Source organism: Lactuca virosa, chromosome 1, assembly GCF_052849685.1.
Source record: "Lactuca virosa cultivar CGN04683 chromosome 1, Lactuca_virosa_CGN04683_v6, whole genome shotgun sequence".
Lineage (NCBI taxonomy): Eukaryota > Viridiplantae > Streptophyta > Magnoliopsida > Asterales > Asteraceae > Lactuca > Lactuca virosa.
The window spans coordinates 116,092,368-116,108,146 of NC_136426.1; the positions used below are offsets into that span (position 1 = coordinate 116,092,368).

Genomic DNA, 15,779 nt, shown 5'->3' on the forward strand with positions numbered 1-15,779 from the left:
TGGTTAAAATATATATCCGTACATCTTAAAATTATAATGTATATAACCAAAGATTCAAAATTGGTTAAAATATATATCCGTTAAAAATTTAATATGTGATTAGTTATTACGATTTCAAATTATAAACGATGTTGTTCTCTTTCAACTTTAGTTTCCATGAGTTTAAACCTAATTATTTATGAGTGAAGGTTTCCCTTCATTTGGTTTTGCATTTTGCAGCCCTAAACTTTATTCAATTTTATATTTTTTACATTTAAATTAGTTTTGATTTAACAGTTTTCATCCCTTATAATTTTAAAGTTAAATTATGGTATTTTATTAGTTATAATTTCATCGTTATTTAAAGTTATGTTTTTGGTCTCTTACATTCTTTTTCTGTAGTTTTTGTTGTTATTATTATTATTATTATTATTATTATTATTATTATTATTATTTAATTAATTCATATTTGTATATTCTACCAAACAAGATACATTTTCAAAATATATTTTTGCCCGTCTTTTCCAAACATAATTATTTCGATCAAAACTTTATTTTTATACTTTTATGATCTATTTGTCAACGAGTTCTCCGCCGCAACGTACGGAATGACTAAACGCTAATTTGATTTAATATATAAGTTTTAGGAAAGAGTCTTAAAATCTAATTCATATAGAATGAATTCAATTCCATATATTTTCATAGATTAAACTGAATTTTAATTCTACAATTCATTTTATAAATTACAACATTCTACAATTATTTCTAAACTTTTTTTACTACTTTATTAAAGCTTTTTATAATATTTTTACATCTATTTTATACTTCTTTTATAAAATGTTATAAACTTCTGTTATTGTTTTCTGTTATATATTTTTTTTTCTAAACAAAAATATTTACATCGCTGTAAAACATATTAAAAAAAAATGCTATATACATAGTTGAATACTTTTGTTCAAAAAAGCATTTATATTTATATTTTTTTACAACATTTACAAAAACTTTCAGTTTAAAAAGTTGATATGTAAAACAAACTTTATATATATATATATATATATATATATATATATATATATATATATATATATATAAAGAGTTTAAACGTTGTATTAAAAAAATGTAAAACAATTTTAAAATGTTGTATTGAAAAATTGTAAAACAAGTTTACAAGTATTTTTTTCTAAATAGTTGTAAAAATAAGTTAATAAAAAGTTGTAAAAACTGTTGTGCTTTTAAAAAGATTTAAAAAAAAAATTGTAAAAAACTTTTTAGAGTGTAAAAAGGTTATTAAAATAGGTTGTAAAAAAAGTTATGGATAAATTCGTAAAAAGCAATTGGGCCATATTCGTAACAAAAGTTAAATTCAAACCAACTTCTTAACAAAATTTAAAACTTATAAATTGAAATACGGCCTACAAAACCGGTGTAGCAGGTCAAAAACTAAACAAAACAAATCCAATAATTCGTTACTTTTTTATAACATTTTTTTAGGTTTGCTGGGAACTTCAAAACACTTGGTTTTTCTTTTCAAAAATGACCAAAACCCTAAAAACAATTATACATTAGCTTCTGAGGTTTTACCAAGGTTGTCAAGGTCGAGATCTTACATATGACTGTTTTTCGTTTTCCAAGATCGTAATCGTTAGATTGAATCGGATCGTAAGATCCTACCAAAAGCTAAGTACATAAAAAAAACATTTTCACTCATCTGTTAACCATTCAGTTTACAATAAATTGTTTAAAACATAAAAAATACATATCCAATACATCATTTAATGATAAACAATTCATAACTCGTATTCTAAGTAGTTAGTCCATGAAAAAATATTGTAATTTTGTTTTAAAAGATAGTCACGATCCTACCACGATCTTACCAAAAGCGATCGTAGTAAGATCGGGATTGATTTACCTAGTTAGGATTGTATGATCGTACGATTCTACGATCAGGATCGCGATTTTGACAACCATGAGTTTTACCACTATTCTATTTCTATCATTAAAAAACTTTATTTTTAAGTCAAATTTCTACTTCAACTATTATGGCATTTATTTTACGTTTAAGTGTTAAATCATACATTGCTTTTCATTAACCTTCATGACATCGTATGTATTTCATGAACTAACATCTAACTTTCTAGAATTATCTCTCATTTACTTACATGATCTGTGATGATACTCGGTTCCACAAGGGAGCTTTGTGGTTTCTTGTCGGACTACAATGGTATATATCACACAACAAAATATCATTAGACTATATTACAAGATGATGACCTTGGAATATACTTAGACGGTCAAATTAGTTGAATACGGAAACCACATTATAAGACTATAAATAAATGTGTAAAATAATGATATAGAACTTGATACCTCATGGTGACGATTACCAAGTTTCATTTATAGTGTAGTTTGGAGTGTTACTTGGTTAATCCAATATGTTTAGTGACATAAGATCTTTCCTACTATAAGAGATCTTTAAGCTAAGATGATAAAATTAACCGTAGAAAAGTAAGATTGCATGGGAGGGTTACGTGATAGCCATGACACTTTCCATTTTGGGGATAAAGGGATGTTAGTCATATATGGTGTATTGGAATCATGGCTCCAAGAAGACATCACCTCTCTATAAGTATTATATGTTGTCTTTCTTGAGTGGTATTTTGTTAATCACTCTGAAAGGTTATATGTTAGTTCTAATACAGTAACTATATGTTAAGAATCCTGAACATATAAAGTTTCCAAACCAAGGTCGACAATAGACCTTAGATCATAACAAGTAATAGCAATCTAGGTAGGTAACCTAAGGCGTGCTATGAACCATTTAGTACATAACAACAAATTAGACATTTATCCTAAAGTAAAATAGTGCTTGTGCCAATTCAGTAATACAACCTAAAATATACTAGACATGTATCTCACCATCATCATTTAATCTATAAGTTTAAGTCTAGAAATCCTCATAATTCGTAGTTCGCTTAAACTAATGTTCGGATACCAATTGTGACATCCCCATTTTCATGGTCTAAAAAATACCTTTTTCTTTATGCTTATTTAAAAACAAAGTATTCGTTTATTAGTGAAGAATTTTTCTCAAAACATTATTAATGTGAAATGATATTAATACCAAAACATTTTCGAAGAAAAGTTTTTTTCATTAATATTTAAAAGCTTGGATTTTATAACCGATAAAGAAATAGAAGCATACACTAGTCTTTACAAGCCTCATATCAATTTTATTTAATGGCCTAAAACTCCTTAAATCTCTTGGTTGATTCAAACATCAATATCCCTAAACCTTCGTACAATTACCTGTGATACAAAGAAACTGAGTGGGCCAGTGAGAGCTTGGTGATCACATAGGGTTTTCAACCCACAATAATATAATTTATTTATTATATATATCGCATCAAACAAATAACCCGATTACTCATTCCCGCTATTCAAACTCCCTGATCCTAAGATGATGATCTCGTAGGACCAATCCTAAAGGATCCCTTAGTAGACAATACTGTTTCGGCGATTCCTTAGTATAACAACCCGAATTTTATAGAAAATTTTAACTTTTATACATATAAAAATCAACTACAATTGTTTCCAAAATAATCCCATTACATAGCCACAGTGTTTCAAAAGATCAGAGTATCAAAAACTAGATGCGAAAATATTGGAGAATGCATGTCACGCCATCAAGCCGAGCCCTTGCCCTTAGAACCAGAAGTACCTGAAACATCCACCAAAAATGTAAGCACATGCTTAGTGAGTTTCACAACACGCAAACATAAAATCACATAATATCATGCACACATACATATAAGTTTGCCATGGACTCCCTCCATGGTCTTTATTGGAATGTCATGGGCTACCCCCATGGTCTTATATCCCTGAGCCATGGGCTCCTCCCATGGTCTTGCCAAATGTCATAGGCTCCTCCCATGGTCTACACATAAGTCCACATATAGATGAAATAGCAAACAATTACATACTCCAATACAAATCATCTCACAACCATTAATGGGTTGGCCTTGGTGCCTTCGACCCACGAGTGTAGTGAGAAGACTCACCTTGAATACTGAACGATAGATGACTACGTCCTGGCTCTGAATATCAGCTCTACTCAACCCCTAAACAGAAACAATTCCTTAAATGCAACTCAATTTGCCCCAAAACCCCTTATAAGTCAAACTTGGTCAAAGATTAAAGTCAAAGTTAACGGTCCGAGTTGACCCAACACGCTGAGTTGTCCTTCAACTCGTCTTGTTTCTCCATTAACTGCACAGATTGGGAAAAATCTTATCAACCTGCCGAGTTCACTAATGAACTCGCCGAGTTAGCCAGAAATCCAACAGCTTAATGCATTAAGCTGTTTCCATCGAATCTAGGAACTCCAAATCTCAGATCTCCTCTAAAATGATGTCTAGAAGGGTAAAGTTTCCAACTTTACCCTTTGGAACCACCACAATGAGCCAAACCCAAACCCTAGACTCATTAGAGTGAGGCTTGACCCATTAAGCCCTTAAACTCCAAAGGCATAGACCCACAACGCAGATCTGACATCCAAAGGCTGGGAAATCACATAAAGTTTCCAACTTTACGTCCATGCATGTTAGAAAGAAACTCTAGGGTTCAAGATGGGCTAATAAAGGACTTATTGCATGAATGGGACCTACAACTTAGAAAAGCTTGCAACTTTAAGCCAAATGAGGCCATAAAAGGGTCAGATCTTACATAATAACCCCTGGAACACTCAACTTCTTGGACAAGCCAACCATGAGCCCAAAATCAAGATAAAACCCCAAAACAAAGAGATCTAGATGATAACAAATCAAGGTATAAACTTGATACCTCCAAGAGACTGCAACAAGTGGGGAGATTCTGGATCTAAGTCTTCCCTCCAAGCTTTACACCTCCAGTCTTCCAAGCTTCTTCAAAAGAGCACAAAAGATCAACACTCAAGGCCCTCCACAAGCTCACACACTCACAAAAGAAGATGATACACGCTATTTAGGGTTTCTGGACAGAGTAGGCTGGTAAGGAGGCCAACCAAGGGACTTAAGGCCTTTAAATAGGGTGCAACACCCTAAAAATTAGGGTTTCCTTCCCAGCCTCCAACTCGCCGAGTTGGGACACCCCCACTCGCCGAGTTGGTTCATTAATTTCTGCATCCAAAACCCTCTCAACACGCTGAGTTGAAGCTTTCAACTCATCGAGTCCCAAAGGAATTATAAACAATTGGAAAAATAAACTTATACCGGAACCAAACGTTACACTTAGCAATAAATGTCAATAAAATAGAGTATCCTCATGAATGTATAGTTCATTAACATCTACGTGTCCTAAGCCTGCCCATGTGTGGTTCATTTATCACCTACAGGTCGAAGACCTGCCCATGTATTGCCTGTTTAACATCTACATGTTGAAGACCTGCCTATGTATGGTTGATTAAGACCTACATGTTGTAAACCTGCCCGTGTATGGCTTCTAAACTGCTATAGGTTGCAAGCCTATCCATGTTTCACCAGACTTGTCTATAATAGTTTGTGTTCGTCCTCTATATCCCACTAGATGACTAATCCCTAGTAGTACAACAGTATAATGTTGGTCAACTCACTGATGGAGAATAGTGCCCATAGCCATAACAAGTTCGGTAATATTACTATAAATAGCAGTGTCCTTTTGGGTTATATGCAAGAACAAAATAAAGCAAAACTGAAAAGATATTTATTTGAGGGACTTTTTTGTTAATTAATTAATAGTTTTATTAATTAATAGTAAATAAAAGAATATGAAATATTTCAGAATGATTTGAATACCATAGGTAATTATTATTACATTCGGTAATTATCTCTAGGGTTTAAAATCACCTCCCTATAAATAGATGGCTCCAAATCCGGTTTTGACATATAAGAAAAATACCTTTCTACTACCAAAGTTCGGAACCCTTGGGAAAACCCTGGAAAAATGGAAGTCTCGATACCACGTCGTGGCACCTCATATGCCACGACGCGGTGATGATCAGATTCATCATTTTGGATTAGTTTCGTGTTGGTTCTTGGTGGTACTTTTTAGATCTGCTTGTTTTTTCTTCTTGGGTACGATTATAAGAGAGTAACTCTCCATTGGGTTTCTGGTCCAATCAACAGGATCGTCAAAAGAAGAAACCTACGAAGAAGTCAAAGGTATGTTTTTTGTTCTATTAAGTTCTAATAAGTTGCATGGATTGGTTGAATTTAGATACATATGTTTCGAGTGTCAGATCAAATTGTTTGTTGTTTCCGCTGCCACTTTATTTGTTCTAATGAGGCTCGAAACCCATCAGTGGTATTGGAGCCTCACTAACTCATGTCTATTGCTCTTTGACTTTGTCCTTCGATTATATTAAGATTTGTATGTGCAGGGTTTCTGTTTTAAATCGTTTTAAAAGTCTAGAAATTTGCCTTGATTGAAATTGAATATGTTTATGCTTGAAAAATGACGTTTTAGTCATTCGCCCTCCTCATGTAACATCCCAAAATTATTGAATAAAAGTTTCATTTTAAATAAGTCAAAACCATTCATTCATTATCCCAAAAGATGATAAGAATAAAAGTATTCTCAAAACATTAGAGTAAAATCATAAACAGTCAATGCGGAATAAATCTCCAGGGGATGCAGTGCGCTTAAGTTGGGCTTTTCCTTTTGAAACCAGATGTACCTGAAAAACATTTTAAACATAGATCGTAAGCACAAAGCTTAGTGATTTTCCCCCAAAATACCGCATACCATACATACATATCAGCTCGAAGCTGTAACAGGTTTATTTCACCCACGGTTCTATTTCACCCCCGAGTTTATTTCAACCCAATCGGTGTTTTTCAACCAAACGGGTCTATTTCACCCCCGACTCTATTTCACCCATGAATCTATTTTCAACTAAATTTGTGTTTTTCAATCAAACGAGTCTATTTCACCCTCGGGTTTATTTCACCCTATATACATATAACATATAGGCATATCAGCAAGAGTCACAAAGAAAACAAGAACACTACATAATCCAGTGGGTCGGCATTGGTGCCTTCGACCCATGAGTACAATGAGAAGACTCACCGGAATTACTCAACAAAAGCCCAACAACTACCTCAGTAATAGAGCAACCAACCCAAGCTTTCTAAAACCAAATCGAGACCAGTCCTTACTCAAATAATCAATTCTACCCAAGTTCGACCAAAAGTCAAACTAGTCAATAAGTCACCGGTCAAAGTTAACTCCTACTGACGCCCATGTCGTGGCTAACCCATGGCCATGTCGTGGCCACTCAATCTAGTCTTGATCAAAAAATGCTAACACGTCGTGGGCCGTGGCAGAATCTAGGCAATATAGTCGCGAATAAACCCGTCGCCATGCCATGGCGAGCATCAAGCCATGTCGCGGGCACGTCCGAACAAAACAACCGTGATAAGTCCCGTCACCACACCGTGGGACTTCCTTGATCACGTCGTGGTCTTCATTCTGAAAGGCTTTTCTTGATTAAGAGCTTAATCCATAAGGACTAAAGCTAAAATCATCAGTCTGATTCCTAATAGCTCCATAATGGATAAAATTTCCAACGGTATCCATTAGGATGGTCCAAACCACCAAGATCTAGACTTTAAGTCTCAAAGGGACCCAAAAATGAATCTTTCTCAACTTAAACCATTAAGTCAAAGTCTCTCACTTTCAGATATGAATGAACAAGAGGTCTAGATGGACAAAGTTTCCAACTTTATCCATAATAATGTCACAATATTTCAAGATCTAAACTTTAATACACCAAAATGACCTAAAGGACCAAGATAACTTGCATGGCTAAAAAGGAAGGCAAAACATCATAACTTTCCTAGTCTATGAGGTCCAAGAAGAATTCCAAACTGATCAAAAGATGTTGGAGTCCAATCAACTCCAAGATCACTCATAATGGACCAAAAGTGCGAAAAACCACAAATGAAAATATCTAAAGAACTAAAGAGCAAGATTGGAACTTTATACTCATAATAGTCTAGAAATGTAGTGCCTTTGATGGATCCAAACTTGAAGCATCATTACTTACAACTAAAAGAACCTTCTTGATCTATAAGCTTCATCAAAATATCATTAAAAGCATTCAAAAGAGGAGAGGGGAGAGGGGGGAGCTCAAATCTTGAAGATAGAGGCAATGGTTTCTCCTAAGGGGTTATAAATATGATGGAGACTGCTAAAATGCCCAAAAATGTCGAACCTTATGCTTAAATACGTTGAAAACCCTAAAATCATGGGGTTATGCCTGACAGACTACCACTCCATGGCCACGTTTCTCCACTCCATGGTTTTCCACGCCGTGGAGCTCTGATCTTCAGTCTGTGGCGACGGTCTTCACCCAAATCCATTCCAGCTTCATGTAACATCTTGTGTCCTCCCATTTCTGAGCCATGGACCGGAAGTCGATTGTGTAAGGTTTTGGGCCTTAAGGAGGAAAATTTTAGTCCTTGTGGATGGAGGTAATGATAGTTAAGAAACCTTTGGTACCGCCACTTGAAGATCCAGAGTCGGCCCTTCACAAAAAGACGGATAAAAACGTGCAAGAAGACCAACCACCAAAGAGCTCACCATTTAAAGACCTTAAATCAATATTTGGAAAGAAGAAAGGAAAGAATGTGGGAGAGTCAAGTACATCTTCGAAGGACAAAAGTAAAATTGAAGATCTTCATCAAATACCTAGTCCACAAGAATCTGAATACGAGTCCGAACCCGAATTCGAATTAGAGAAAAGCGAACCCGGAGACGAGCCAGAAAACGAAATGGCGAATATTGCGGATATATCCATGGGATCATACAAGAAGCGGATAAGAGACGATGTTGGTCCCGGTTTAGTACAACCTACGATTCCCGCCACTGCAACATTCGAGTTGAAAGGGCACATCCTTACTGCACTTAAGGATGTACCATTTTATGGGAAGGATCATGAGGATGCTTACAAACATTTAGATGATGTCAATGACATTGCGGATTATTTCAATATCCCAAATGTTCCAAGTGAGACTGTGTTGTTAAGGATGCTTCCCGTTACTTTTAAGGGAGCTGCAAAAGACTGGTTGAAATCACTTCCACCCGGTGCAATTACTACTTGGGCACAGATGTGTGAGAAATTCTTAGAACAATTCTGTCCACCATCAAAAATATCTAAACTTAAGAAGGCAATAGCCAACTTTGAGCAAAATCCGAGTGAATCACTTTATGAGGCATGGGAGCGTTATAAAGGGTTACTAAGAAATTGCCCCCAAAACGACCTTAACATACAACAAGAGGTGTCTATCTTTTATGATGGGGTGAATGTCATGACAAGGCAACTCCTTGATTCTCAAGGACCACTTACTAAGAAAAATCTGGGTGAAGTAAAGGAGTTGATTGAAGAGTTCTCAAAGCATTCTCGTGAATACCATAATCCAAGACATGATGGAACTAAAGGATTTGGGAGAGGAAATTCTGGAGACATGGCTGCTGTACTAGCTATGCTTGACACAATGGATAGAAGAATGACCAAGATGGACCAATCAATTCATGCTATTAGAGTTGGTTGTGAAAGGTGCAATGGTCCACACTTAACAAAAGATTGCCACTTGGATGAACATGAAAATAAAAAGGTGCAAGTTTGCTACTCGAGTGGGGACAAGTATGATGAAAATTGGAGGAAACCAAAGAGGGAGTGGTTACCATATGACGAGTATAAGAAGCTGAAAGAAGAAAAATATAGGCAGACAGACCGAGACTTCTACCAAAAAGAACAACCACCTCCTGAAAAGAAAGTTGATCTTGAGTCTAATTTATATAGATTTATGGAGGCTTTCAAGAAAAGACATGATGACATTGATGCAGTAATAAGGGACCAGAAAGCATTGCTAAGGAATCAGCATGCATCAATTAAAAATATCGAAGCCCAACTTGGTGAACTAACCACTTTGGTGAATGAAAGAATATCTAACCCAATTCCCGAGAACAAGCCTCAATCACACGTAATGGTAATAGAAACTGAAGAGGACACCATTTCTGAATTCCTTGAAGCACTTGAAGTCAATCCATCTCAGTCTGAGCCAAAGCCAAAGAAGTCCAAACTCGAAGAACGTAAACTTGCTGAAACTCTGAAACCACGACGTGGAGATCCAATCTCCACGACGTGGAATAGGTTTGATCAGAAAAAGTTGAATAATGTTCCTACTTATCTTCCTCCTTTACCGTTTCCTTCCCGAGCCAATATTCATCCACTGAAGCAGGAGCATCTGAAATTTATGCAACAAGTGAAGGGTATTCCAATAAATAGCCCTTTCATTGATTGGTTATCTAAAGTTCCCGAGTATGCCAAGTTTTTGCAAGATTTAATCACTACTTGCCAGCAGCTAGAGAAGGACTCCAAGGTAATTCTAAGTGAGCTGAGTTCTAAAGTAATTATGGGAGAGTTACCGAAGAAGATGGGAGATCCTGGACGCCTCGCTCTTCCATTTGAATTTGGGAATAATTTGAAGACTTATGCTTTAGCTGATTCTGGGGCTAGCATAAATATAATGCCTTACTCATTCTATCAAAATCTTAATATTCCAAGGTTGAAGGCTACAAGAATGACGATTCACATGGCCAATAGTTCAGTGACACGTCCAAGGGGTATAGTGGAAGATATTTTAGTAAAAATTAGAAAATTCGTTTTTCCAATTGACTTTGTCGTCTTAGACATGAAAGAAGACAACAATGTCCCAATTATCCTTGGTCGCCCTCTACTTAATACTGCTAGAGCCTTGGTTGATATTCGCGAATCCAAGCTTACCTTGAGAGTGGGAGAAGATGAAGCTACTTTTGGAGTAGAAGATGGTTTCCAAGGGAGTGATGTTCAAGATGAAGTTTCAATGTCGATAAAGAGAATGAATTTGAAGAATTAGAAAAGCTTATGGAAGAAGAGATTTGACAAGTCAACCGCACCAAACCGAGAGCATCCGTTCCTCTTGTGTTTGAAGTTATTGCTTATAAAAATCCAACTTCTTGGGTAAGTGAGGAAAATGAAGACTTTTCAAGTGATGAGGACGAGGTTACTTCCGGGGAAAAGATTTTAGCGGCAGATGAAAAGATGGTGACTGTGGAGCTTAAAAATGAAGAAATTAAACATGTGGAAAATAAGGGAATTAAAAGAAAGCTCGAAGAAAGAGATGTAAAAGGTAAAAAAGAAAATTCCAAAAAGGCGTATCTTAGACGAGTCCAAGCTTATAAAAGGAAATGGAAGGAGAAAAAGGTGCAATTGGTGATGGATACTCCGACTAATTCAACATAAGGTGGCACGGAGTCCGGCTCAAGACTCCAACAAAAAGAAGTGCTTCTCGGGAGGCAACCCGAGCTTGTTTTGCATTTCTTTTCGTTTTTGAACTTAGTTTAATTTTTGCATTTCAGTTGAGTTGTAGGATAATTAATCATCTTATTATTATAATTACTAAAGGAATTGGTGAAAATCATGTATGGGGTTCTAAATTTTTTTATGGTAAATAAATTAAGGTTTTTACATTAAAATTGGACAATAAAAATGAAAACTTTTATTTATCAATTCCGTGTCGTGGGTTACAAGCCCACTTCGTGGAAACAGAAGTAGCCCGATAAAGATAAAGGCCACTGTACAGGCCCACGACGTGGAATTTAAAAATCACGGATGGGGACCAGTTCTAAACTAAACCCTTTGACCATTACCTCAGTTGTTTACTCTTTGCACACGGACGAAAAGCTCAATCCCCACCATCGATTTTCTGCCACTTTCCACCATTTTTTTCCAAATTTCTTGCATCTATTTGTCTTCAAACTTCATCTAGTAAGTGTTACTTCCACTAGATTTATAGTTTTCTTCACATTTTATGCAATTGGTAGTTAGCGTTTCTTTAGAGATAAAATACCCAAAATTGAGTCCATTAGATGGTTATTTTCGAATGCATGTGTAATGTAAGGCCTTAGATTGATGAAATAAACAAACCCCAAGAGAGATTGATGGTTGATTTTGACCACAGATGGCCCGTTCCAGAACCACGTCTCGGACCAGTTCGATGACGTGGAGATGAAACCCACGACGTGGAAACTGGGCGACCAATTTTCTGTTTTGCCTTATAATTTGATATCTTGGTTGTTTTGGTTTGTTTCATTTTTGTTGGTCATTACAGGAAAAATGGGTCCTAGAAGGGCAGTTCCCCAAGCTCAAGATCCGATTGATGTGGCAAGTATTCACCCACTATACCGGTTTCCGCAAAATATTTCCAGTGCAATGTTGAACAATTATGAAAACCGGTTAGGATGGTTATATAATCGTGAGTTTGCAGTTGCTCCCACTGTGGATTGGGCGTGGTTACGTGGGGTCGGTATGATTGCGGAACTGGAAAGATATTGGACGAAAGTGTTTGTAGGGAATGGTTTTTCATTTACTTGCCACGGGTGGAGGAATCTATTTTCTCTTCAAAAACCCGTGTATCGGGAATTATCGGTGGAGTTCTTTGCCACCGTGAGTTTTGAGGATAAAACTGTTGATCTAACCTACAACCGGGCACTTGTTTTTAGACTGGGATGCGTATACCGAGAATGCAGTCTTCGAGAGTTCGCATGGCGCATGGGACTCTATACCGAAGAGGAGACAATCTCACCATTTTTTGTTCTATTCTTGCAGGGGTGTGTTCGAGACTTCACATCCGGGATTGTTGATGCCCAGTTTTGGAGGACTATATCAAATCACGAATATAATTCTAGTGACGTATTCGAGGGGCAAATTCGGAATCCCGTGTTTTGTTTTTTGCACCGCCTCATTACTTTCACGATCAATCACAAAAATCATGGAGATAAAGTGCCTCTTCAAAATTTGTTTCATTCGTGGAGCATAATCACCCCCGATGTTTGTTGTGATCTTCCGTATATGCTTGCGTGATTTATGGGTAACAAGGCGACTAATTCTAGACCCGGTAGTCCCATCACGGGTGGACATTTAGTTACCCGACTTGCCCGGTCTTATGGCATCTTAACTCCTAATTTTATTAGGAATCTTACTCGCTTTCAAGATAGTGAGTTAACTATCCAAGTTTTGGGTGTCATGCGAGTTGTAGTGAATGTGGGAGGAGTTTATGTGATACCGCTGGAGGATGAAGAACAATGAATTGAGCAACAATAAGAACAACCGCGACCAAGACGAAGGAATGTGAGAGGTCGAGGAGAGAGGGGACGACCACAACCACCACCACAACCGTTTGAGGGCGGTATACCGACCGACCCGTTTCAAAGCTGGGTTGGTTTGTATTTGGACAATGTTCGCGGGGGAGTGACTTATAACACTCAAATTCTCGAAATCATGTTTACACATATGAATATGGTTCGACCCCCTACGATGCCTCCCCAATGTCCGTACATTCCGACGTGGGAAGAATTATGGGTACGACAAGGAAATGGTGTCGGGACTAGTGGAGCACATCATGATGAAGAAGATGATTAGTTTATCCTTTTATTTCTTTTATTTCGTTTAGTTTATTTTTGGTTTGTTTGTTTTGATTTTATTTTAATTTGGTTGTGTAACGACTATTTAAATTATTATGATCTTGTTACTTATTTTGGTTGTTATTTTCAGAATTTGTAAGAGAAAAACGTGACTAAGAAACCTTAGAGATATGAGAGCATTAACACGATTAGTCGTGTCATTTAGAGTCGAGAGTCGAGACCCACAATTTTAGATAAGTGTGGGGTTAATCGAGAGAGAAACGAGTTAAGAAAGAGTCACGACATATGCATTTCAGAAGGGTCTTAATATGTTAAGACACAAGTCTACATTATGCTCATTTAAAGGAAAAGTGCTTTCTGTGATGCCCAGTTTCCACGACGTGGACACCAATTACACGTCGTGGATTGAGTTCAATACGCGATTCCTGAAGTTGAAAATATTCGAAGCCACGTCGTGTAATTCTACACCACGACGTGGAATGCAGAAGTTCAATTTTCCCTCTTTTCTACATCATTCCTTGTGGCGTATGCTTTAATTCCCACGTTGGTCTCTTATGTTTTGAAGTTTTTATACACCACGTTTGTTGAAGATTGAAGTCTCGATTTCAAATTTTGACGGCACATTTACATGGCTCATTTCTTGAAATTCCAAGCTCTATATTTGAAAAAGTCCAAGCTCAAGATGCTCAAGTTTCTCACACGTGAAGAATTCGATCTCACTACTTCTACCCCAGGGGAGTCTGTTTCTTTTTCTCCCTTTTCTTGCTTTTAATTTATTTTATGCATACAATGAGGGCATTGTATGTAATAAGTGTGGGGTAGGGGGTCGAAAAAGTAAATTGCTAGAAAATTTTAAAAATTTTGTTTAGTAATAATTAATTTAGACTTTAGTTGCTAGTGATTGCGTGGGATGATCCAATAAGAGCTCAAATGTTTAATTGAGCCAATACATGTTATAGTATATTTGTGGCTTCCCAAGTCTTAGTGAAAAGCCATGAAATATGAAAAGGTAATCTGGTAGTTTTAATGGCATAATATGTTTTGCAGCCTAAACTGAAATTTATCCAGGAAAGCTTATGTAGTCATTGCACATAGACTAATACCTCTAACCAATAAAGGTTGAAGTTAAGCACCCTTGCCTAAGCATGTAGGATTTGAGAGAAAAAAAAGTGAGATATTAAAAAAAAGAGAAGAGAAATTACCGAAAAGTTGAAGAATTTTTGGAGCTATCAAGTATGAAGATTAAAAAATCAAAAATTCTGAAGAATCAAAAAGTTGAAGATACCAAAAATCCAACAAAAAGGTGGTGAATTCAAAGAAATCAAAGATCAAATACTCAAAGAAAGTGAAATTTTCAAAGGAGCTCCATTGTGGTATCTAAAATTGTAATTTCTAGATTATGTATGTTTGGGTAGCTTAACCAAAAAAACCTCGAGGTTAAGAAAGAGTTCTGAGGATTGATTCGAAGGGTTGCAGAAATGAGTATCTTATAAACTAAGGGGTGAAGTTTCATACGGAATGTGACTATTTAGGATTGGGGAGTTATTAGGAGATTTAGACACAAATATGCGCATTGAGGTCTTGGTATAATGGCTGAGTTTAAAATGGATTGTTCTTTGTGATACGAGTGATTTTGATATTACCATATTTATACATACTTTTAGGCAATATTTGAATACATTTTTATACATATTTTTGGTTATTTGCATGGAATAATGGTACTTATGAGATTAAATTGAATTTTGCAGCCAGAATAAGTCATTTTGAAAAATAAGGACTAAAAGTGGAAAAAGAAGAAACTTTGGAGGCTTGGAAGATTAAAGAGAAGAAAACCCACGGAAACAGCTGTATCCACGTCGTGGATATCACTTACACGACGTGGAAAGGGAAAAATCTGGAAGATGAGTACGCGCGAAGTCGAAATCCTTGCCCGATAAGGATTCATCCAGGTCCACGACGTGGAGCCTTATTCCACGACGTGGAATGTAATTTCATGACAACTATGAATTCCCTTGATCTCTACGAATTTAAAGGGTTGGATGGTTAGAAAGGGGTTCCAGAAGTCGAAATCAGAGGTTCAGAAGGCTAAGAATTTGGTTTTAATACCAAGGAAGAACGAGAAGATCATAACTTACTTTTTAGTTTTGTACTTTTACAATGCTTTCAACTATGACTTGTTTGAGTTTTTTTGTTAGTATGAGTAGCTAAATAGTTGCTTTTGTTAGCTAGATGAAGCTGAAACTCAAGGTTTGCTTATAATAACTTAGATTTTTCTTGTTGGTTACTGTCTTGTGTTTGATTGATTATACCTAGCATGCTTA

General features: G+C 36.2%; 1 protein-coding gene and 1 non-coding gene across 2 annotated transcripts; one reads left to right on the forward strand and one right to left on the reverse strand.

Moving 5' to 3' along the window:
* The first annotated feature begins 8,468 nt into the window (after positions 1–8,468).
* Positions 8,469–10,892, forward strand: LOC145119453 (uncharacterized). The gene is made up of 2 exons (XM_079055121.1): positions 8,469–10,620; positions 10,687–10,892. The coding sequence occupies exons 1-2, from the start codon at positions 8,469–8,471 to the stop codon at positions 10,890–10,892; spliced, it is 2,358 nt and encodes a 785-aa protein (XP_078911247.1).
* LOC145151716 (small nucleolar RNA R71) lies at positions 9,150–9,256 on the reverse strand. Its single transcript, XR_013732276.1, has one exon. It is a non-coding gene; the product is annotated as a small nucleolar RNA R71 (small nucleolar RNA).
* Positions 10,893–15,779: the final 4,887 nt, after the last annotated feature.

What these genes read in the sequence shown, in the direction of transcription:
- LOC145119453 (XM_079055121.1), top strand. Translation starts at nt 8,469, where the DNA reads ATGATAGTTAAGAAACCTTTGGTACCGCCACTTGAAGATCCAGAGTCG. An exon ending in TTCAGTGACACGTCCAAGGG is followed by an intron (nt 10,621 to 10,686) that starts GTATAGTGGAAG and finishes TTGTCGTCTTAG; the next exon opens with ACATGAAAGAAGACAACAAT.